Source organism: Phyllostomus hastatus, unplaced genomic scaffold (assembly GCF_019186645.2).
Source record: "Phyllostomus hastatus isolate PE091 unplaced genomic scaffold, TTU_PhHast_1.1 phas_contig_195, whole genome shotgun sequence".
Lineage (NCBI taxonomy): Eukaryota > Metazoa > Chordata > Mammalia > Chiroptera > Phyllostomidae > Phyllostomus > Phyllostomus hastatus.
Window position 1 is genome coordinate 869,412 of NW_025333706.1, and position 25,420 is coordinate 894,831.

General features: G+C 42.0%; 1 protein-coding gene across 6 annotated transcripts in view; it reads right to left on the reverse strand.

The window, feature by feature from the left end:
- SHC3 (SHC adaptor protein 3) overlaps positions 1-25,420 on the reverse strand; it is a 238,300-nt gene that overhangs the window by 104,843 nt on the left and 108,037 nt on the right. For 4 of the 6 annotated variants that reach the window (XM_045833888.1, XM_045833885.1, XM_045833884.1 and 1 more), the window contains exons 3-6: positions 12,528-12,606; positions 10,069-10,188; positions 6,842-6,895; positions 1,513-1,564 (exon numbers count right to left, since the gene is read on the reverse strand). In XM_045833888.1, the coding sequence (XP_045689844.1) occupies positions 1,513-1,564; positions 6,842-6,895; positions 10,069-10,188; positions 12,528-12,606 (305 nt within the window). The remainder of the gene's footprint in view (positions 1-1,512; positions 1,565-6,841; positions 6,896-10,068; positions 10,189-12,527; positions 12,607-25,420) is intronic. The other 2 variants (XM_045833887.1, XM_045833886.1) reach the window with 1 other exon arrangement.

The window sequence follows — 25,420 nt, forward strand, 5'->3', positions numbered from 1 at the left end:
AGTTATCTGAAGATATTACATAAAAGTTGTTTCATGTTCATGAAGTGGTGGACTAGAGTGTGTTAGCAAGGGGTGCTAGGGACAGTCTTCAACTCATCAAGACCACCATGTCCCCTTCCCATCCACACTAAAAACTTTGTGATTATCCCACCTCTGGTTTAGGAGTGATGATGTGACAATTAGAGTACATTATCTGCATTAGAACACCTCGTCTATGAAGTCCTCCACCCCCCAGCCACCCCAATGACAACTTAGAGGGGAGCTCCAGCACACCTGGAAGAGAATGACACTAACATTCTTTATAAGATCTTATCTTCATCCCCAAGAAACAAAAGGCATCCCCACCAAATCATAGCTTACAAACCATGATTAGAAAAGGTTCTGATGGAAAATCACCTTTACACATTTATATGGAAATGCAAATTTCTATAGCCAGTCTGCACAGTAATTTGCAAGTTCCCTTGATGCATCAATCATCTAACACTATTTCTCTGCAAATGCCTCTTTGGGGGGCACATAATATTGTGGGGAAGAACATAAGGGGCCCCGGAGGTTCTGTGGGCCTGAGGGCCAGATCTCAGTAAAGCCACATCATGGATCAGATAACCTGATCTCTCTAGGCTGTCAAAAATGTCCAATGTGGAGGTGAGGGGGGACAAAATAGAATGCTAAGATCTCATTTGTATTGAAATTTAAAAATAAGAAAACATATGGAAGTATATAAATTTAAAAATTTCTTCAAACTAGAAAAACTTAACAGTTGGTACCTGGGGTGAAAGGTGGAAAGAGTAGAGAAACCAGTGGGTAGTAGATGGGAATGTTGTTTTGTATTGTTTGAACCCCCACTGGTGATATTAGTCAATGAGTTCTGAATTGCAGTTGTGTGGTGTGCCAGTGACTGCCTGGTGTTCAAGGGCAGCACACCTTAGGCCACCCACCCAGGCTTGTTAGCATCTAGTGAGTGGGACTTTGGTTTTTTAAGTTATTTAAAAAATGGGATGATGGTATGCAGGGAGAGTCTAGGAGTAAAGAGTCCATGAGGATGGAAACTACTTGAATACCTCGAACACCCCACCCAGTCTATGAGGCTTTGAGTGGTATAAGACAACATCTAAGCCTGGACATTGGCCTTCAGGGCTGTGCAGGGCAGGATGAGGCTTCCCAGGGAGACTTAGTTAGCAGTGGGCACACAGGAGCTATAGCCCATCAAGAGGCCAGATGATCTGTAGTTTTCTGTGTGTTACAGAGCCGCTTTCAGAGTATGAGTGGCAGTTGCACTAAGCAGGGCAGGTGCTTCAACCAGTAGCTGGCTGGATAAAGGTATGCATTTGGCACTCACAGACCCAGCCAGGTGTGCTGTCACACTTAACTGCTGGTAAACCTTAGTGATGATGAACAATGAGACATATCTCATTTTGGTGAAAGGGGCTGAGCTGAGACATTTACATTAACATCCAGTGTCAAGCCCGACTGTATTCGAGTAAGAGATTAAAAGTGTCAAGCATTGCTTACCTCTGCGATTAACAGGGTCTTTAGCTACATATGCAACATAGTCTGTTGTGTCCTGTCAAAAAAAAAGTTGAGATGTTCACATCACTAATCACAAGTGAGAGACACACAGTTCACAAACTAGCTCAGGAATGAAATGTTCCCCAATAACAGGCCCATGAGGCAACATTTCTCAAACTATCTGAGGGCAGAAATCACCAGGGATCTTGTAAAATGCAGATTCTGGCTGGGGTGGAGCAGGTGGAGGTTTGCTAGGGGTAGGCCTTGAGCTCTTCATCCACTGCCAATTTGCACACAGCAGTGTTGCTGCTTCCCCAGCCCATACTTTGAGCAGCAAGAATGAGAAGGGCACCTGTTCTCAGCAAGTTGGATCACTGAGGACCTTTAAAAACACTGAGTTCCACCCCTCAGGTTATCTGATTTAATTGGTTTAGATGTGAGGCCAGGGGATCAGGGATGTTTGAAAGCTCCCTCATGATTCCAGTGTGAACCAAGGCTGAGAACCACTTCTGTTCATTCTGGAACTGACAGTGGTCCTCAAACTTGAGCAGGTGTCAGAATCCCCTACAGGGCTTTAAATACAAACTAAGTCCCACTTCCCATTCTACGGGTCTGAGGTGAGACCACAAAATGTGAACTTTTGACAAGTTCCCAGGTGATACTGCTGCTGATGATCTGCAGAGCCACTTTGGAAACCACTGGTCTAGAAAAAACTGAGCAGTGGATGTTCAAAGATGGGTTGCAAACACTCCCTCATGGGTGGACGAGATGCAATGGTTCCTTTCTTCTTGGATATAAGTAGTGATTTTAGCACTTTTAAGATGTTTCAGAAATATGGACTCAATTTACAAGTCTCATCCCTGAACAGGAAACATGAGCCTTCTTGCCTGCCTCCTCATTTAATCAGGGTATAAAGGACACCACGGCCTCAGAAGCAGGCCAAGGTAACCACATGGATTTGTTTCTAGACAGTTAAAGGAACTGAAAATTCTCTTGATTTGAGAAAGCAGAAAAGACTTCTCTGCAAAGTTTATGTTTTCAACATTTAAAAAAGTTTCAAGGCAGGTGGTGGGCAACTGGGAAAGGTCTATTCTATCATTGCAGATAGTTTCCAAATGTTATTGTTTCAAAGAACTGCAAGGTAATCGATTAGCTCCCAAGTGTTCAGCACCAGAAAGATTCTCGGTCAAAAGTTCTTTATTGTTAGGTCCTATGGGCAGACGATGCCTTCTCTCTCTACAGCGAGAGGGGAGGAGGGTAAGAGTATGTGGGTAGGTATACAATGGTTATTGACCACATACAGCTGAGCAATGGGGGGGTGAAGGCACTTTCTGTACATCATTGCCCCTAGAGCTCCTAATGACACAGTCAGACTGAGCAGGAGGAGAGCTTCTCCAGCAATCTTCATATAACAGCCTGCTACACCAGGGTCATTCTCTGGTGTGTAGCCCAGCTAATCTGTTTATTCTTCTCACTCAGGCAGAGTCCATTAGTAGATTCAGAGAATGACCTGGAAAAGGGAATAGAAGACAGCCAAACCATCCACCTTGGCTTCCAGTCATTTCCATCAAGGAAGATCTGGTAAGACTCTGAAGCTATTGGCAAAAGTAAGAACTTTAGCTTGTAATCAGAGACCCTCATCCTGGATACAGGAGATGTTAATGTCAAAAGTTTTCTTAGGTAATGCTAGTGTTTCTCAAACTGAGATCCATGGAACCCAGGGTTGGGCAGGTGTATTCCCCAGCATTTGAAATGTCACCGGAATTTCCTTTTAATTTTGTATTTTCATTTCCATGATAATCTTAAAAATTAATACAAGAATATTTGGGATCATCTGAATGACCACCATTTTATTGTGTTTTGTACATAGTTTCAGTGCCAAGATTTTTAGTTGGGTTTCCAACATTATCAGTACCAGGTTTTTAAAAAGTTAGACAGAAAATAAGTGTTATCTAATCAGAAAAGACTACATGCCTTGACCCCACCTGAAGCAAATTAATGTCACATTGATACACAGTGATGTACAATTAAGTGTTTGCTTGAATGAATAGAAGAAATTAGTGGGAGAAATTAATCATCTGGCACCCATGAGAGACGCTTACCTCAAAAGATTCTGAATGCACCATGGTGGCCAGTTCTAGTGTCACATTGAGAGCAGAGATTTCATTTCAGCAAAACTATCCATCAGGATAAATTAATGTTACTTTCAACACTATTGGCTTTACTGTGTTTATTGATAAACTTCCAAGTTTGGGATTTACAGTTCGATAAAAAGCATAACATAGGTGTCCATACTTTATTTTTGTACATATTTGGGGAACAAAATTAATTTGAGTCACACTTGGGATACAAAAGAAAATTCTTCTTTTTAAATTTTTATTCCAATCTGAGAAACTCTGCTCAGAAGATGCGATGTGTTCCTGTCACTCTGATGGTCAATGGTCAAACCATGACTTAGCTCTCCGGATGCCAATGTTCATTTTTTTTTTTGTCACACTGGGGGAATGCATTGCTGTTCAAAAAAATTGTTCTTGACATCACACAGTGAGCAAATGAAGTTGCAAAGATGGCGTTACCAAGTGCTCATTCTGTGTTTACTCATCTCTGTTATCACTCTGCAAGACTTACTGAGCCTGACCATTATTCTGGCATTCTTTTGGTGGTCTTTTAACACTGAAAATAATAGTAGATTATAATTAATGAGTGCCCTTTTTTTCTTGGAGAGATTAACATTGTTTCCCAATCCATCTTATTTGACATTTCAAAATACTACTTTCTTACATGGTCAACTGAGGCACAGAGAAATTAGTAGATATACACTTGGGAGAAGAACAATGAGTAGAACCTAGAATTGTTGGTTTTATTTAAAATACCCACCAGCTATAATAATTACAAACCAAGTCATTATGGGAAGTCATGGACAATGTGATATGCACTTGGATTGCTTACAGAAGAAGTGGAAAGTAATCAGGCTTCTAACAGTGACATTTTCTATGTCAGAAAAAAATCAGAATGAATATAAAATGTTATGAATTTCTTTAAGAGTCTCTGAATGCATCTGCTTTTAAATGAGGAGGTGATAGGGGAAATTGAAAATAGTTCACTGACCTGTGTACATCCTGGGGAGCCAAATAATTTTAACACAGGACAATGTATTGGGCTTCCTTTCCCACTTGCTAGATCTCTGCATTTCCACTCACGATATCATCATGAAGATGAAGCTTGAGACAAGTTACTGAAAGGAGCTATCAATGCAGGTGTGCAATGTTTCTGCCTTTTATTTTTCAAACTGGGTCACCCTCGAAATTTAGGAAACTATTGTTCCAAGCATCACATTGGGAAAACAAGTAGACAGCCACTGCAACTTAATTAGAGGAGATACGGAAATAGGTAAAGGCATAAGTACAGAAATGTGCGTAGGTGCAGTGTGGGCACAGAATAGCTGTACATGCACGTCTAGATATAATCCTCAAGAATGTACCTATGATGGGTTTGATTACAGAAGACTTCCACATTCCAAATATACAACTCAATGAGGTCTTTCATTTTACAGTGAAACATAAGAAATTAAAGGTTTAGAAAAATGAAAGGAAGGGGAGGGGAGGGGAAGGGAAGGGAAGAAGGGAAAGGAAAAAGAAGAAGAAACTATCATAAGCACTCTGAAAACAAAACCCTAAGTATGAAAAAGAGCCAAAGTCCATTAAGTAAGATGGTTAAATGGTGGTCTGATCATCCTTTGACTATTAAGCAGAAGTTTAAGGGCAAAGAACCATCTGCAGGGTGGACAAATTCTTTCTCTTAACAGTGCCCTTGGCTCAAGGGTCTTAGGCTGGGAGACACCCAAGCCTCTCCCCGCAGCCAAGCTCTCTGGGCAGCAGCACTGCTGGGATAATGCATGGGGTAATGCATGTGGTGATGCCCCTCTGGGGACTATAGCAGCTGGGGGAGGGGAAGGTGGGGTGTTGGCTCTCCTGTAGCTAAAACACTCTTTGCTGTGATTGCTGTGCCCTTTGGAAATGTAGAGATTGGAGCCAGCAGTGAAAATTGCTCCTTCGATTTGACTTTCTATGTGCCAACAGCAGTTCTACAATCAGGTTACCCACATAGAAGGAGCCTGGGAGGAAAAGTCTATAAGATAAACATGAGTGTGGGTAAACTTCCCCACTGGGATAGAAATAGACAAGGTCCTTGCCTTGGGATAAGGAGTAATATGTCCATCGATTACTTAGGTGACCTTTGACCAGTAATGTTTTATTTGCAATCTAAGAATTGCCTACTGATAATTTGGCAAAATAATATAAAACATATTAATATATTAATAATATAATTACATATAATATAACATATTAATATAGTATAATAATTAATAATATAAAACAACAATTATAACAAAAATACCACTATAAGCCACCATTTTTTCATTATAAAAATGTTTAAAAACAAAAAGACATCTTCCAAGAATATAGAATAATTTTTTTCATTGAATAAATTTAGCTCCAAGAAGAAGTCACTCTGTTGTCCTAATTTTTATATGTTTCCCTGGACTGGTGAGAACTTTACCTAGATGAATGAAAAATAACATGATAACATTTTGCGGGGGGGTCCTTTTCTCCTTTCCACTGCTGGGAAGAGCTGCATATGTTTTCTCCCTGGTGGCCTCCGCTCCTCCATTTTCATGACTGATTTCCTGCCTGGGTTTCTTCAAAGGGCAGGCCTGCCCATAGTGAACAGTAGTGAGTGTGCTCTCCAGACACTGAATGTAAACGCTGACATCACAGCATCACATTCCTGACCAAATGTGGGGAGCCAATCCCCTTGTTATTGCACCCTCTTCATAAAATAAGTGATGCAAGAACAGAACATTCTCATTCTGTTCTCTCTCTCTCTGTCTCTGCACCTCCTTCCCTGTTGGCTAAACAAATCATTAAAAGACTACAGTGTTAAATTTGGGAGAAGAATCCCAATTTCAAATATTTATGAATAAAATAGACTAAGTAAATTCACAGCATTCAAGTAGACGTAAAATATAAAACCAGAAGACCCTAGTGGAGGTCCAACAGAAAAACAGGAACAAGGAAGGGCAGACAGAATCAGGAGACACTAGGAAACCCTGGGAAGCTTTTTCATTACTTCTTAAGAAATCCAATGCTTTGAGGATTGTTGACAGCTCTTGGCTAATGAACTAATTTTAAAAGCTTATGAAATCAGGAGGGGGAAATAGTTGGCATTACAGTAAGCTTTCTTGATCGTATTCTAAGAGATGCACCTTGGAAGCCAGGCCTCTTCTCATCAATTCCCAAGATCAAGAGAAAACAATGCCAAGGGCACTTACCGGGTCCCCCCCAGAGGCGAAGGAGATGGACTGCATATGGTGATTCGCTATAATCTGCCAGGCCCAAAACAAGAAACGAGATGTGCCATTATTACCTTCCCATGTTTTGGTAAACCAACTGTTTGTTCACCAGCAATATGAATCAACAAGGTTTCTCAAAAATTGGTAAAATCGTTACCCAATAAAAATAACTATAAAAGTAATAACAACAGATAACCTCTAATGATTTTCACAGCATGTCAACTGCTCATCTAGCAGCTTTGACAGAATTAGCTCATTTAAGCTCCACAATAGCCCTGTGATATGAGCTGTGGTAATCCCATTTCACAGACACAGGGGGACCAAGTGGCTTGCTCAAAGTACTACAGCTAAAATGGGCAGAGCTATGACCCAACACAGAGGGTCTTAACGACCATGCTTCTTTGAGAAGAAAAATGTCTCACCCACACACCAAAACATTTTAACTCTGTAGTATCTGTTTCCAAAGACATATGGGACACCCCATAGCTGGAGTGGATGGAAGTGTGGCTATCCCCCACTTCAGTGCATTTGCATCATGTGCTCATAAATTGGGAAGCCTACATTCAAGATCAAAATCAGTGCCATCAGTCACTCTTGTAATTTATCTATTTAAAAACTAGTGAGAACACTCCAAGTTCATTTTTAAGTGGGAAATTTCCATTAGCATTATAAACTGCAGGACATAGTGGAATTTAACAGATGCTGGAAATTAGAAACTGACCTAAATTTAAAAAGCTACATAAGACTTCCAAGCCACTTTTATCTTTTTAAAGACAATGTAATGACATTGAAGTAAATTTCTGGGGGTAAGAACAGTACACTTGTCTCCCTCCCAACATAACCAGGTCTATTTTTGCTCAACCCCCTCAGGCCCTCACTGGTGGGCAGTCAAAATTTACAGAGCTGTAATTCTACCATCCAAGGGATTTTTCTACCCATGTTCCTGTAAAGCCCAAAGCAAAACTATAATGAATTGTAAGATAAAATAAGATATTTTAAATACCTACTTCATTTTGGGGCGCATGCAAATCTACTCAGGATCCAGAAAAACCTGAACATATAGTAGTTATGTTTGGGGGAGTGTCAAAAATTATACGCAGATCCTGGACTGCACAGGGACAGCACCTCCAGCCCTAGTGTTGTTCAAAGGTCAACTGTAGATCAATGAAAACAATGAGTACAGTCCTGTAGCCTGTGCCCAAGCCCAGATGGATCAAACTAACAGTTGCCCTTTGCACCTTTCTGGAGTTCTGCCACTAGGCCAGGGGTGGAGTGTTCCTGGGGGAGCAATGAGGACATAGCAGTCCCCAAAAGAGGAAAAACTATGACTTCTAAAATTAAGTTTTGCTTATTTACTTTTTTGTTTATTTAACTATTGGTTACAGAGCAACTATAAAGTGGGGGTTTGTAAATAGAGGTAGACACTAAGATTTAGGAGGAAAATGGAAAACCCATTGGGTCAACATGATGCATACATGATGCATAACTATCACTGTGTATGTATGTGATTCCTCTGGCTAAGAGAGTTGAAAAGGAGAGCTAATTAACTGAAAACACACATCTTTGCTCTGAGGATGTTTCCTCTTTTTCTTCTTGAGACCTCTGCAGAGAGGATCAGGCACAGCCTTTCTCCTGTCTGCATTGGGAGGGGAATGTCCACTTGGCTTGCTCTTAGCTTGCCACAGCCAGGCCTTCGATTCAGCTAGACAGGAGAGCCTGAGAGCTGTGAGCTTTGGCTCCCTTCCTCAGACTGTGCTCATGATGTCTGAGATGGCACCCCCAGGACTCACTCCCACCACCTATTTCAAGAGCAGGACAATGAGAACTAGACACACCCAGCCAGCCTCATCCCAAGATGGAGAGGGCCAACCAGGTGGCCTAATCCTTTCTGCTCTTTCTGAGTTTGCTTCTCTTTATTTTAAGGTGGGGAATTAGGTAAAAGGGAAATTAGGAGATAAGATGCCACAGAATTGAGGACCAGAGTTTTAGGATTCCTAGAAACAAAAGGTACAATAGCCACATAGAATAAGAATGGGTGTGGGCATATGAGTGCAAAGCTGAGGGGACCAACTTCTGTTAGCCATCACAGGTGCTCAGCCTTGGGGCAGCTCCAGAGAGAGGATCAGCCAGTTAAAGTTACTTAATCCACCATTTAAATTACAGGTTAACCCATCCCTTAGAAGTGTCAATGAGAAAAGACAAAGGGTCATCCATTACTTGAGTGGGGACAAAGGAATGGAGTGAGAAGCAGTATCCAGTATGGTGACACATTGCTATTCAGGAAGTGTTCATCCATAGGTCTGTAGATTGCCCACTTTTTACAGTGTGGATACATCTGATTTCTAGTTCACACTGCCAGCAGTGGAGGCCCAGGTTGAGCAGAAAAGGTAAAGGCACTTATGATTTGAGCATTTTCACCTGTTGGTCTCCAAGGCAACTATTCACATATATGCTTGAGCCATGGTATTAAAAAATTGCCTCTAATTGTTTTTGATAAACGTCCCTGGAACGAGGCATTTTTCCCTTGGCAAGCTGTGAATTAGGTTAAAATAGACAGCCTTGAGAGTAAGGTCTTCCAGGGAATGATCAAGTAGGTCATATAATGATATCATATAACCATTATTCTAGCTGAGGGAACTAACAGCCAGAGAAACCTAAGACAGATACTTTAGAGAAACCCAACAAACAGAATTAGCCTTAATAAAAATCACTGCTGTGCTGCCTATGTCAGCAACAAACTCCTTCCACATTGGGAAGCCATGGACCTGCCATACCATATGAAATCTAAAAAGCTATAAAACGTGAGAGGCTCCAAAATAGTGACCCACTAGGAAAAAAATACTGTCAATCACCATGACATGCCATTCATTTCAAAGATAATAAAATGTGCTGTAGAACCAATGGAATATGGTATAAGAGAAAGCAAAACAGGGGCAAGGACAAAGAGGAGGCTTTTGACATTGTAAGTAAATCAATGATTTCATACATTATCCTTAAAAAAGGTAATTTACAAAAGAATTAAAGAAAGTCAACTGCATCTGTCATCCTGTTGGTAACCCTACAAAGCAGCCCATCAAATTTTGCAGGCTCGTAAAGGTGTTACACAAGTGTGTTCCACATGGCCCTGGAAAGATGGAAGAGGGAAGCCTGTGAAACACCCACTGTAGGACCCCTGAGTGGGGCAGGGTGCCTGAGAGCCTACAGACCTGTTTTGAGTCTGGTGTCCGCAGGTTCAGGCTGGCGGTAGATATGGTCAGGGAGATGTTCATCCCCGAAAATTGGAGGTTGCTCTTGCCGAAGATGCTGGACAGCATTTTGCTTGGAGGCTATGAAATCAAGCAGCATTATTTTCACTTTTGAGTCACTAGAGCCCACACTGTTGGGGCTTCTACATTGTTCCTATCTGCTACACCCCCAAACCTCCACTTTCCCACCCTTATTAGGCATACGAAAACTGTGCTTCAAATAAGCTGGGAGGGGGAATCTGACACTAACACAAACATTCTAGAATGTGCAATATGGGAATTGTAAACCACCCACTATGCACAAACTGAGATGAGGGAAATGCAGAGCTGTCAGTGTCCCAGGAAGTTCATGCAGAGATGCATCTTGGGGCATGACTCACTAGCGTGGGGAAACAGCCACAGGTCAGGTCCTGCAGCTTTGCCAATTCAGAATGTAGCTTCATCCCACCAAGAGTCACACTAGTCAGGGCCAGATTAAATCTGTCCCATTTAGGAGCTAGGAGCAATACCATTTGAGTTGTGAGAATGCTCATTGCTGAAGGAATGGAACACGAATGCTTTGGCTGGCACATTCTCTGGGTCAGAGCTCCCATGGATAGTCCAGTTAAAATACAGCAGCTCTGGAGCCAGCACAGAATGGATAGACTCAGCTCAGCTCTAACTGGTACATCTATCAGCCCATAAGAAATGTGCTTGGCACAGGGACCAACAGACTGCATTCTCCAGCCAGGTACCCCATCCTTGGGTTCCTGCATGGGTACTGCCAACCCTTGTCTCAGTTATTGCTAACTCTCCAACCTTCCTGTTTGGATTAAAACACACCCCCTTTGATATGTCAATCAAACCCACTTTTTAATCAAACAGGCAGTTTGTGAGTCTCCCACCAGAGCTATTCAAAGACAGAGCTTCCTGGGCCCTGATCAAGTATACCTGGGGTGGAGCCTAGAAGTCAGCATCGTTTCCACCTCCTGCACCCAGAGAACCAACAGAGTTGCTGGTAGGGTGCCACCTGGCTCTGAAAGAGGAGGATCCTTTTCTTTGTTCTCAGACACCCTCCTAGTTCCCATATTCAAGATTCTGGAGGTATGCTTGGTTCCCCACGTGCCTTGTATGATGACAGGAACTTAGGATGGTCCATCTGAGCCTTCACCCAAAGTTCTTTGCCTGAAACTCAGTTGCCCTTTGGGTCACAAATGTCCCCAAGCTATGAAGAAAGAAATGACTCACAGCCCTGGGACAGCAGAGGCAAGCACATAGCCTGTTCCAAAACCTCAGCCTCAGGACATATTCAGAGATATTCAGAGGGGCATTCTCCCACATTGGGTCCAGGCACAGAAAAGTCCTGATAGTGGGTATTTACTTAGGTATTTACTAGACACTTAAGGAAAGAATTTTTGTGAGCTTTCTTTTAATCCAGTTTTTCCTTTTCTTTCTGGTCCAAACACCTCAGGATTAAAATGTTGAGTACAGGGATTTAACACACAGGCCCTGGTGCCAAGAGGTCTGGGCTGGAGCTTGGCTCTACCACCTACTTGCACCATGTGCTCTCCTCTCTATGCCTGAGTTTTTATCTCTGTATAATGGGGATACCCAGTGGCATTCTAGAGCTGCTTATGCTTGCTAATAAGAGATAATTATTAAATGTTTAAGAATTTTGTGAGCTGGCCACTAAAAACAGCTGCTGGTAAAAAATAATTTACATAAACTTACAATTAAATAAACTATATATTTTTAAATAATTACTCAGAACTCATCACTTCCTAATTTTTGCTACATTAACAATTACCTATGCAGTTCAGTTTGTTTATGTCCATTGTACCTGTGTTACATGTGGGGTGGAGATACCATATAATGGTATCTGCACATCTCTTCCCAACTCCAACTTAGAGATGTCATGTTAGAGCCTGAAATTATCCATGGTGGAATTATTTACACACAGAAACTGGCAAACACTATGAATTTAGTGCTTTTCAGTCTCCCACTTTTGAAAAACCATTATGAAACTTTTACCAGCACACCACCTAAGGTGTCTGCCACAGAGTTGTTCTAATGAAGTAAATTAATGATTTCCAAGACTTAGAAGACTGTCTGGACCTGTTTTACCAGTCTGTTATCCTTGTCTCTACACTTAGGTCCACAGCAAGTAAGCAGGGTGTCGATTTTGGGTTGGCAGCAATAGCTAACTGTCTTTGTCAACCACGTGCAGAGAGAGGGAATCTAAGCTCTTTCTGTCTTTAAAAGTGACAAGAGCCACTGTGAGTTACCCCCTTTAAACTAAAGGATGGTTTTTGGTTCTCCCAGATATAAAAAAATGTGACAAGATACAAGCCATGAAAAGAGAGAACTGAAAAATTGCATGTAATTAAAGATGCTGAATGGTGACAGGATAGTGAGGAAGTAGAGAAGACACAGATGCAGACCTGTGAGGACACTACCTTTCTCTTCCTGAAGGCTCCCTTGGTGCCAGGAACAGCTTCACAAACACGGCTGATGGCTTCCCTTAAGAGAACAGGAAGAGATTCATTTTATCATGTCAATCAGGATGAAATAACCCAAAGACCCTACAGGTGCATGTGCCCAGAGGGCAATGATTGCCTGTGTATTCCAACATAGAAAATAGACCTGCCAGCTAGGGAGTCGCCCAATTTCTCCTCCAAGCAGAACACAAACAAGTCATCTTGACCTCTGACGGGCAGTACCCTAGTTCTTCCTGTGGTAGTTGCATGTTCATATGCCCTACATGTGTATCAATGCCACACATTGCTTTAGCTTTTGTTTTGTTTTTATGTTTGGTTAAGATTCCATTTTAGAGAATCAGTACCCTGAAATGTACTCTGCATGTTCTGTTCAGAGTGATGGCTACTCTTAACCAAGTCCTGCTATTATTGATCAAGAGCCTTCTGAACTGAATCAAAATGTACTTTTAAAAAATGTGGTCCTTTGAGTGTTACTCCCAGTGACAAGAAAAAAATTCTGAGATGTGCTAAATTAAATTGCAGCGGGCTCTAGGGTGGGATAAAGAGGTAAGGGGTATATCAGTTAACAGCCTGGAGCCAAACCCAACAAAAGACTGCTCATGTTCCTGAATGTGTTTTGAAACTGTGTATCAACCTTGGTGTCTATTTCAGCTCATATCTAGAAAGAACAGCCAACCACCAAACTCCACCACATCCTGATTATGCTGGAACTTTCCAACTGTTGCCCACAACTAATTGAGAAGTTCTCTGCACCTGTCCCAGAACTACCCCCACTTCACCTTTTTCCACCCCCTTTATGTGTAGTCAGTGTAAATTCTTTCAAAATATCTTCCATCTTTCTCTCCACACTCATTGTATAAAAGAGCCCATGAATCCCAGGATGGCAGATGTGCTCATCATTCACTCTGCTGCTGGTGGCTCAGCCTGCATGCCCCAGGATCTGATCTTTTTTATGGCTAGAAAGGAGATCAGTAAACCCTTTATTTCAGAAAAATTTTTGTTCTCAAAGGCTTTTTTGTTTAATGCCAGTTTCTATAGTTAATAAATATCATAAAATCAAAATAGTTTTAAAAGAGAGGAACGCAGGGAGTATATAAATGAGCCAGATACGAGGTTCTGTGTGGGTCAGCCCCATGGAGCAGGCATTTATTGAGCAGCTATAGTGTGCCAATCACAGTCCTGAAGAAGGCAATGCATATCTGAGTTATTGAGGAGTCTGGCAGGAAGACTGGCTGCAGAGGGTCTGAACCCACGTCTGCACAGGACAGAAGAACACAGAAGCACAGAGGAAAGGTACACATAATGAATACTGGGGCCTACAGTGAGGAGGATGTGGCCAGAGTAATCAGTTGAGAGTAAATAGAACTCAACTTTGTGACTCAGTCTCAGTGATAAATGATGGGAGATCTACTAAAGGTGGCTCCAAAGTCAGTGGCCCAGAAAGAGGCCAAGTGAACTTCTCAAGTCTCCCATGAGGAAGGACAAAACAGTAAAAGAACACAGAAAAAAATAAGTAAGCAGTAGTTTGGGGACACACTGAGTAATGACGAAGACAATGGGTCCTCGGGAACATTCCACAAGCTTTCTCAGCTGCATCCTTCTTGAAATTATTTTCTATTACCTAGAAAAATAATTATCATCACAATACATTGCATTTAAGGGGAATCTGACCTTGTCAAATAAGGTAAGACACCATAAAGATAAGCTTCATATTTACCATTGAATTCATTGTAGGGAGTAGGGAACTATATACTATTTAGAAGTTCAGGTATCATGAAAACTGTAGACTATGAATCAGCATGACACAGAATAAAAGTTTGTGCTTAGTCATTTATTTTATAATATTCTTACTGTGGTTCTATCAAAATGATCATCCAAAGTACTTCCTAAAAGTAAACTCCTTAGTGAAGAAGATCAAGTTGTCTCTCTTAAACAACTGTATAAACTCCAGTATCTATATTTTATGTTTAATTTTTTTTAAAGTTTGATGTATCTCTGTACTATTCTTGGTATATTAAGTGACATATTTAGCTAAACAAAGCAGCTAATTCTCTGATGGTACCAGCAGGCAAGAAAAACATTTTATGGTAGAAAGCTTACCATATTTCATTTCTTTTTTTTTTTAGATTTTATTTATTTATTTATTTATTTATTTATTTATTTATTTATATATAGAGAGAGAGGACAGGAGGGAGAAGGAGAGGGAGAGAAACATCAATCTGTGGTTGCCTCCGGTGCTCCCTCTAATGGGGACTTGGCCTGCAACTTAGGCATGTGCCCTGGCTGGGAATTGAACCGGCAACCCTTTGGTTCACAGGCCAGCACTCAATCCACTGAGCCACGCAAGCCAGAGTACATATGTCATTTCTTAAATATGCATAATACACATCAGATTTCCTTTTTCCATCCATAGACATGGAAGATAAGAGTCTTGGATGACAGTTTTCCAAAAAGAAATCTTAAATGTCTAATACGTGATATAGGTTAGACACTATCCAAGGTCTAATCTAGTCAGGCCACCACAGAACTTGGGCAGCAGGCTTGCTGCTAATGTGCATGGGACAGGGAGGTGGAAACAACAGATGAGCATTAAGAATAGAAGTGTGGCCCTAGCTGGTGTGGTTCAGTGGATTGAGCACCAGCCTGCAAACCAAAGGGTCACCAGTTTGGTTCCCAGTCAGGGCACATGCCTGGTCCAGGTCCCTGGCTGGGGGTGTGTGAGAGGCAACCACACATTGATATTTCTCCCCTTCTCTTTCTCCCTCCCTTCCCTTCTCTATAAAAATAAATAAATGAAATCTTTAAAAAAAACAATAGGAATGTGGACTATACTCTGCAAATAATAAACACATTCTATCAAACAAATCCTCCCATAGACAGGCATGAAAGCATGCTAGGGCAGAGTAAGAGACTCAATCTTTTGTCCTCAAAATGTGCAAACATAAGAAATTCAGAAAGTTCTCAGACCTCATGGACTCAGGATCACAATCCCCTTGTGAGCCAGCCTTTAGAATTCCCCAAGAGGTTTGCAAATCAAACCGCTTTTCAGAAATATGTTCTCCCTTCTCGTTGGTATAAATTTGTTCCTAATGCTCATATGATAGTATGTGTGTATAATTCTCATTTTAATCAGACTGACAGTATCTATTTTTGTTTGAAATAGAAATGTGATATGCCTGTTAATAAATGAATAAAATCAGTAACTTTAACTCCAAAGTCTAATTTTAAATGTAACAATTCTGATTGTCCCTCCTTACTGTTTAGAACCCTGCATTTTGGCAAGCAGTACTGTTTCAATTTGTTCATTTAGCAATAATTATGTAGCTTTGTGTATCCCAGTGTAATTCTCAGGTAACAATTTTGCTCTGCTTTTAATAACAGAGATTGCTTCTTAACATTCTGTTCAGTGTAACCCTATTTCCGTAAGACAAACCATGACCTCAGAGATAGTCAATAGGAAAATGAAATATTTGGCACCCTCACAGTTATCTGAAAGTTAGCCCAAATGCTGATCCCCATTTTTTCATGATTTTGTCATCTTCCCCTATTCAGCTAAAACTGTCATCATTAGAGCCAGTACCATTCACTTTTCATAACTTTTTTATTGAATGTAGGACTTTTGAACTGGAACCTTTCAAATCATGTAGCAGAATCTTTCTCTCTGCTTGTCCATCTCGTTGTTTCTAACCCAATCTACACACACACACACACACACACACACACACACACACATTCTTTACAGACTCAATTAAAAAAAGGACATTCGAGTGATTTCCTTCACTCAGGAGATTAGATTTAGTAGGGGAGGGGCAACAGACAAACACATACAACAGCAAACTGCAATCAACTTCATGAACAAACACAAAGGAGAGACACATGTAGTGAAGAGGATAAGAACATGGCATCCCAAAATAGGCTTCTTTGGCATAAGGATTATTTTGAGTTAAAAGCAACTGAGAAGAAACAGATTCAAGAAAAGGTCTATATCTTCCCCTATTTGCCTAAAAGCAGAACATAAATTTGTAAAGGCATGCCCACCAGGAAGGTCTTGGTATATTAAGTGACATATTTAACTAAAGGAAGCTCTACCACGGGTGTCCAATCTGCGGCCCACAGGCCACATGCAGGCCAGGATGGCTGTGAACGCAGCCCACCGCAAAACTGTAAATTTACTTAAAACATTATGAGATATTTTGTGATTACATGTTACAATATATTTAATGTGTAGCCCAAGACAACTCTTCTTCCTCCAGTGCAGCCCAGAGGTGCCAAAGGTTTGGACAGCCCAACTCAGATCAGCCCAGTGTCGCAGCAGAGGAAACTGCATGACAAACCTTGCTACTGGCCCACATCTTCTTTCAGTTCCCACATGCATGTACATTCCTACAATCTGCTGTCCCAGACACTCAAAGTCCTTTCCTGTGTCCTGTCACTTTTGTACAGATTTACTGCTCTTTGGTTAATATGGTATATAAGCCTAAGTTCTAAGCAGTTTTTTAGTTACTTATCACTGAGTTTCTATGCCTATATGCACAGGCATTAATCAACTCATTGTTTTTCTCTTCTTAATATCTTTTGTCTGATTTGCAGGGTCTAAGCCAGAAAACATAGGAGGGCAAAGCAAAAATGCCTTTCCTCCCCTACAGTAATAAATGAGGTGACAAATGTCAGGAGAGGGAAAGAGTTACCCAGTGAGGGGCATTTGAGTGACTGGGCAGCGATCCAAGGAAAAGTAAGTGACATTCCTATCTTGTGCCTTATATACAAATAAATGCTAGATAGATCACAAATTTAATTTATTTGTAATGAAACTGTATAAGTAGTAAAAAAACATAGAAATTTTTTAAGTCTTTGAATAAAAGGATGATACAAAATCCAGAAACCACAAAAGAATATATTGATACATTCATTAGCATAAAATAAAATTTAATACATAAGAAAAAATAGTATTCCATAGATAATTGTTTTGATATGTCAATAAAAACATCAAAACCCAGCTGGAAATAGGTGAATGATAATGAACAAAAAGTTCACAGAAAATACAAATAGTTCTTTAAAATATGAAAAGGTCCTCAGCTTTTCTCATAATAAATCAATACACAAATTAAAGCCTATGCTAGGACTCCACCCAACATGGAGGCATAAGTGGACACACTGTGCCTCCTTGCACACCCAAGATAGGGACAACAACAATTTAGAAACAGAATAACAACCAGAACTGACAGAAAATTGATCTGAATGGAAGTCAGAAAACCAAGAAGTTGAAATTGACCCATTCATCCAGACCAGTTGGAGGGGTGGAGTCGGGAAGCCGGATGTTGGTCAGGTGCGAAGAGCCGAGAGCGTTGGGACCAGCATGTAAGGCCTCCGGGGGAGAGTAAGGCATCCAAGGTGCACAAGACCCCAGCGGGTAGATCCTGAGTGCACAACTGGCAGCTGGCAGATCCCGGCTGAGGGGTGACAACTGGCAGTCCCAGTGAGGTGGCAGTTGTGAAGCAAAGCACTATGCACAACCCAGGATCCCAGCGCTAGGAAATAGAGCCTGATAGACACTGATTGAAGTCGCCTGTGGAAGTTGAGGTGCACGAAGAGACACCCAGCCTCACAGGAGAGGTTCTTGGAGGGTCCCACGGTGTGCATAAGCCCACCCACATGGGAATTGGCACTAGAGGAGACCAGTTTGCTCAGGGGAAGCAGCAGAAGGGACTGAGGTCCCACAGAGAATGGAGCAAGCACCATTGCTCCCTCTCGACCCCGCCCCCACATACAACGTCACAACCCAGCGACTGGGTGCCCAGCCGTGGTGAATACCTAAGGCTCCACCCCTCACCATAAGAGGTGCGACCAGACTAAAAAAAGAAAAAAAAGAGAGAGAGATGGCTCAAACAGAAGACCAAACAAAAGCCCCAGAACTCATCCTTTTAAGCAATCGAGAGATAGCCAACCTATCAGATGCACAGTTCAAAGCACTGGTGATCAGGAAGCTCACAGAATTGGTTGGTTTTGGTTACAAATTAGATGAACAAATGCAGGCTACAGTAAGTGAAATGAAGAAAAATACACAGGGAACCAATACTGATGGAAAGAAAGCTCGGTCTCACATCAATGGAGTGGACCAGAAGGAAGAAAGAAATATCCAATCAGAAAAGAATGAAGAAACAAGAATTCAGAAACATGAGGACACGCTTAGGAACCTCCAGGATATCTTTAAACGTTCCAACATCCAAATTATAGGGGTACCAGAAGGAGAAGAGGAAGAGCAACAAGAGGAAAAGTTATCTGAACAAATAATAAAGGAGAACTTCCCCATTCTGGCAAAGGAAATAGACTTCCAGGAAGTCCAGGAAGCTCAGAGAGTTCCAAGGAAGTGGGACCCAAGGAGGAACACAGCAAGGCACATAATAATTACATTAGCCAAGTTACAAATGAAGGAGAGAATCCTAGAAGCAGCAAAAGATAAGGGGACAGTAACCTACAAAGGAGTTCCCATCAGACTGTCAGCTGATTTCTCAAAAGAGACCTTACAGGCAAGAAGGGGATGGACAGAAGTATTCCAAGTCATGAAAGATAAGGACCTACACACAAGATTGATCTACCCAGCAAAACTATCATTTAGAATGGAAGGGCAGATAAAGTGCTTCTCAGATAAGGTCAAGTTAAAGGAGTTCATCATCACCAAGCCCTTATTTTGTGAAATATTAAAGGGATTTATCTAAGAAAAAGAAGATTAAAAAATCATGTATAGTAGAATGACAGCAAACTCACAATTATTAACAACCCCACCTAAAACAAAACCAAAAGAAACTGAGCAAACAACTAGAACAGGAACAGAACCACAGAAATGGAGATCACATGGAGGGTTAGCAACAAGGGAGTGGGAGGAGGAGAGAGGGGGAAAAGGTATGGAGAATAAGTAGCATAGATGGTAGATAGAAAATAGACAGGGGGAAGGCAAGAATAGTATGGGAAATGTAGAAGCTAAAGAACTTATGACACATGGACATGAACTAAAGGTGGGGAATGTGGGTGGGAAAGGGTGTGCTGGGTGGAGGGGAGTGAAGGGGGAAATCAAACAACTGTAATAGCATAATCAATAAAATATATTTTAAAAAATTAAAGCCTATGCTAAAATTCCTATTTTTACAGCCAAATGTTAAAGCTTGATAAGACTCCACACCAGTGAGGAGGTAATTCAGCACAGTCTCCTTAGGGGCAGATTGATCAAATTGATCTGATCCCAACAAAATGAAAATGCACAGCCCTTCTGGTCCAGCCATTCTACTTTCTGCACACACCTTCTAAATATCTTGCAGTCAAACCTGAAGACTTCTGTGCACCCTCAAGGACTACAGTAAGGTTTCCCATAGATTAATGGGAAACAATCAGTGTCTATCATAGGGGCCAGTTCAGGAAATCATGGCACCTCCATAAAATGGACCACCAACACAGTGAAGTTGATAGTGCCCTCTGTCTTCTCACCTCCCCTGTCCTCCTCAGATGCCTCCATGCCAGCTCTAGTTCACACTAGCTGCCCCTGCAAAATCACCAACAGCCTCCATGGCACCAAATTAATGGGTAATCTGCTGTCCTCTGCCCTCCTGATGCTCTTGGCCAGTTTCATGCCTTCTTTATGACTCAGTCTTTGAATCGGAGAAAGCCCCAGGGCTCCCTCTCACCCACCTCTTCTGTTCTCTGCCTGACCTGGATGAAGCCCAGGGTATATCCCATATCTGGTTCATCCACTTTCAGACAAGGAAACATCCTCAATCACTTACAACCCTCTTCACTTTCCTATTTGCAGTATAAAAATGCCCTATCCCAGCATAATTGTGAAAACCTCCTCCCTCCTTTGGAGTACCTTGGGGTGGAAACCTGCAGGTGGCCAGAGAAGGAAGGTGCCCTCCAACCTCTAGCTGCAGCTTCTGACACCTTGCCTGGGGTGGGGTTGTGAGCGTGCCTAGGGAGAAGTTGGGGCACACACAGTAACACCACCAGCTCTGAGGTTGGGCTCTCCGGCCAGGGCTGAGATTTGCAGCAACTTCTCTCCCAGGCACTCTCCTTGCTTCTTTGAAGACCTCTCTTCCTAGGAAGATTTGGGTGCCTGCACCACACGTCTTCCCCATCCCAGTGTCCACACCTGTGGGGTAGCTCCAGCCTTTTGCTGCTGTCATGGCCTCAATCTTTAGCAGTAAGCCCTCTTGGGTGGGTCCAATGGGCTCATGGCCCACATAAGTTTCCCACTGCCCCTAGAATCTTTGCCTGGCAGTTGGCAGGAGGCAATTTCTCCCCAGACACACCCACTTCTGTTTCAGATTTCACTGGTGTGAGTCCACTGGTCCACTGGGTGTCCCATCCCCAGACTGTGGGTGATACATGCCAAAGTCTGCGTGATCACCTGAAAATTGTTACTCTGTCTGAAGATGAGGGAAGACATCACAGAAAACAGGACTCTCACCAAAGAAACCCTCTCCATAATTCACAACCTTATCCTATAATACCTTCCAGGGGGGTGCTGGGTAAATAGCAGCAAAATAAATGTCCTCCCACACCTTGTCTCCCCAAGCCCTACTTGGGTAGTGTCAAATCATCAGCTTCAGGACTACTGGAACCATGCTCCAACTTTAGTCCCATTTTACTCTGTGGTGACCTCCATCCACTCCCACCCTAAGGTGTCTGACCTCCAAATGCCTCACTTGTTCTATCCCTTAGAGTACCAGGATTTTATAGACAATTACCACACTCAGTTGATATCTCCAATTCATTGTCTTAAAGTCCTCTCAGACTGAACGTTTTCAAACAAGTCTTGATTATTCCCACCAAAAACATTCTTCTCCATCTTTCCATGGTAGGAGACAGGACCAAGATCTATGGGTTTCCACTGCCCCATGCTCACTCAGTTCTCCTCCATCCTCCTGTGCCATCCCCACCACAAACCCATCACAGCCCTGACCACAATGGAGAAGGCAAGACAGTCTGTGCTTTCAAGAAACCTACAGAGCAGCAGAAGAGACCAACCATGTGGAATAGTCTAGAGAAGACCATGGGCAGAGTATAGTGTGTACTATTAATTACTAGAGTGCAAATACATTGTATACAGGTATTGAACATACTTTAAACTTGATAACTGAAAAGTGATTTTACCAGAATGGATTGAAACCACTTAAATCTTCTCACAACAGTTATGTTGCAAGCATAAACAAAGCCATGGATTTTGAAATCTGTGCATCACTGGAGAAATCAATGAGATGCCCAAGCAGCTTCCCAAGTGTTCATCACTTTGCAGTCACCCATGACAGTATTATATTGACAGTCTCAGTGTTTGCAATATGCCCTCAGTCAGACACTGTTTATTATTATAAACAGATGCAAAAGTAAATACTGGTGGAAAGAAATACTGGTTTATTATTGGAAATAAATACCAGTTTATTATTCTAAAGTAGATGCAAAAAATAGTATTCTATAAGTTCACATACAAAAAAAAACCATTAGTAAACTAGAGAATAGATTCTTTATTCACACTGAAAGTTATCTCATAAAATGAAAGACAAACTCTTGGGACTACTAATAATGTTTGGGCCAAAGAGTAAAGCTCAGTTAGGCCACATTGAAGCTAATATTCCTTAGGGTTTAAATAACTAATTTTTAAAGTTTGCTCAAGGTCTCAGGTGGTGTCATAGACATCTTTGACACAGCAGGGACTTGCTTTCTTTTTCACTTTCACTGAATTTTCTTTTCCCCTTTAAAATTCTGTCAGGTTAGACAAAGTCTTCTGCTCCCAATTTGACCACTTCACAATGCTGATAATCGAGTCAAAGGGAGAAATGCACACCTCATAATTCCTCCTTCAGACAGGAGCAACTTTATAAATGAGCCAAGCCGTCAAACAATCAGGATAGGCCTACCTAGCCGCAGGGCACCAGTGCCTTCAGAGCACAACTGAGGGTCTGAACAGGCCACCACAGCAGCGAGGAATCCACAGACTCCGGGAGACCCTGTACACATCTCCTCACTGACAGATTTTAGGAGTCGCTTATCTTTTTGGAGAGATACATCTTTTGAGATCAAACACCATGAGCATTAAAGAACCCAATTCCACTGAAATCTGCTTCCTTATAGCAAAGCAGGGATACAGAAGTAAACAAACTTGATCCCCAAAACAAAAGGGGACTCCACACAGCTGACAGCATTCCAAAGCCTCTTCTTATTTAATCTTCACACATCCTGGAAGGTTGAACCACTTATGCTGGTTTTATAGTTGAGGACATGGAGGCACAGAGGAGTTAAGCAACATGCCTGAGATCACACAGCCAGTAAGTGCCTGAGTCAGCTGAGCTCAGGCCATGGGACACTGATACTGTTGACCCACAGCTTTAAAGCCAGGTCCAAAGGGAAGTCCAGAGAGATGGCGCTTTGTCTGAACTCCAGCCCAGGGACCTCTGGGGAACCCATTCACAGGTTCCTCACCAAAACCACCCACAACGAGACTTACACTCTTGGAGTCCTTGCAGTCATAGAACAAGATAAGACAAGATCATAGAACAAGATAAGACCTTTGAAATTCCCAAAGCCAACGCTAATCAACCAGGAGCTTGAGGGGTGTGCAAAATGGTGACCATAGGGACACACAAGCTACCTTGAGTGGATAAAGAAACCATGAAAAAACAGTGGGCTATAGACACACAACATAAAAAAATCTTTAAAATTTTTATTGCTGTTCAATTAAGGTTGTTCCCATTTTTCCTTCATTACTCTCCCCTGCCCTGCCAACCCCACCTCTCCCACATTCAATCTTCCTCCCTGTTGTCTTTGCCCATGGATCCTTTCTATTTGTTCCTTGACCCTTCCCTTTCTTTCCACCTATCCCCTTCCCTCTGGTCACTGTCAGTTTCTTCTTTATTTCCAAGTCTTCGGTTCTTTTTTGCTGGCTTTCTTGGTTTATTGATTAGGTTCCACTTCTAGGTGAGATCATATGGTATTTGTCTTTCCTTGCCTGGCTTATTTCACTTAGCATAATGCTCTTCAGTCCATCCATGCTATAGTGAAGGGGAGAAGCTCCTTCTTTCCTTCTGCTCTGTTGTATTCCATAATGTAGATGTACCACAGTTTTTTGAGCCACTCATTTGCTGATGGGCACTTAGGTTACTTCTAGCACTTGACTATTGTAAACTGAGCTGCTATGAACATTGGGGTGCATAGATTCTGTTGGATTGGTGTTTCAGGATTCTTAGGGTATAATCTCAGCAGGGGAATTGCTGGGTCAAAAGGCAGTTCCATTTTTAGTTTTCTGAGGAAATTCCATACTGTTTTCCACAGTGGCTGCACTGACTGCATTCCCATTGACAGTGTGAGCAAATCTTAATTATCCTGCCTGAGAACGGTCAGACAAAAGAAAGTATGTGCTGCATGATTCCATTTATGTATAAACTTTAGAAAATGCAAACTGATCTATAGTGACTGGCCACATGGGTGGACCAGGAGGCAGGAGGCAGGGCAATTTCAATGCTCCACAGGGAGAAGCCTGCATCCTGGGAAACTCAAGGCAGACCTCAGTGACAAAGTCTCTCTTTTGTGCTAGCCTTGGCAGAATCACATACACCTGGACCAAACACCTCGTCTCCCATCAATTCACTTTTCTTTTGTTCACTTTTCTTTGTAAAATTGTAGTTAAACCACTGTGGGTGCCCGGCTAGCCAGGCTGTTTTGATGCCTAAGCCCTGCCTGCTCTTTTCCTTTACTGGCTAATGCCCTGGAGAGACAGAGTGTGCATTTCCCAGTGACATCTTTCCCTTTAGGATCCTAGGGGTGGATAGATGCAAGACTCAGAGGCTGCATCTAAAAATGGGTTCAGACAACAGGATTTTGAATGCAGCCCTATTTAACAGTCCCGTGCCACACAGACACAGCTGCTGTAATTATTTTCTCGATTATCATGATGTTTTGAGATCTTGGAAAACCTTTCTAACTGTGGAGAGACTACCCCTCTGGGGTTAGTACATTCTTAGAGATTCATATGGCCCGGAATATGCCTCTGACATGCAAACCAACCAACCCAGAGCCATGTCTCCTCTCTCTGACCTATGCTCCCAGGAGGCAACACTCCTCTGCCTTAATGATCCCAAGACCAGGTGCCAGGCAACTAGAGGCCACACTTACAGTTCAGAGTCCAATGGAATTACTCAACCGAGCCAGTTCTAAACTGCTCACCCTGCCCTTCTCTTCCCTACCCTGCCCTACCCTGCCTTACCTTGACCTGGTCTCTCTTGTGTTTCCTCTTGTGGCCACACTGGACTGACCATCTTAAAAGAATACAAAGCACAAGGTCTAAGAGGTTTTCATTAAGTTTTAGGGAAAGAGAGAAATAAAAGAGTATGATCTTTCCATGATTAACTGTGTGTTGAGGAACCTTCCTGAAGTATTTTATTTTTAAATCCTTAGGCAAAAAAAATGAGTTACTCCATCTCTACTGCCCTTAGGCTTGAGGCTCCAGGATTAGCTTCATCCAAGGAGAAAAGAGCCAGAGTGAAGGTAAACAAAGCTTATCCACAATAAACAGAAGGAGAATTGTGCTATTAGCTAATCCATGAACCAATGGAAAGGAAACTCTTGTGAGCTGGGATGGAGGGGAATGTACACATTTCATTTCTCCTTGTTGGCTTTTGCTCTCAACATAGTCCATTGTAGGGTCTCCATTATCTGACAAGGAAAAATAGGGGGAATTTAGGGGGAGGGGAGTGAAAGGAGGGGGCCACTTCATAGGCTCCACCCTCTTTCCACCCAAATTACTCATGTCTAGATTTCTAAATAGACAAGATTAAAAAAGGTAAATGACCAACAAT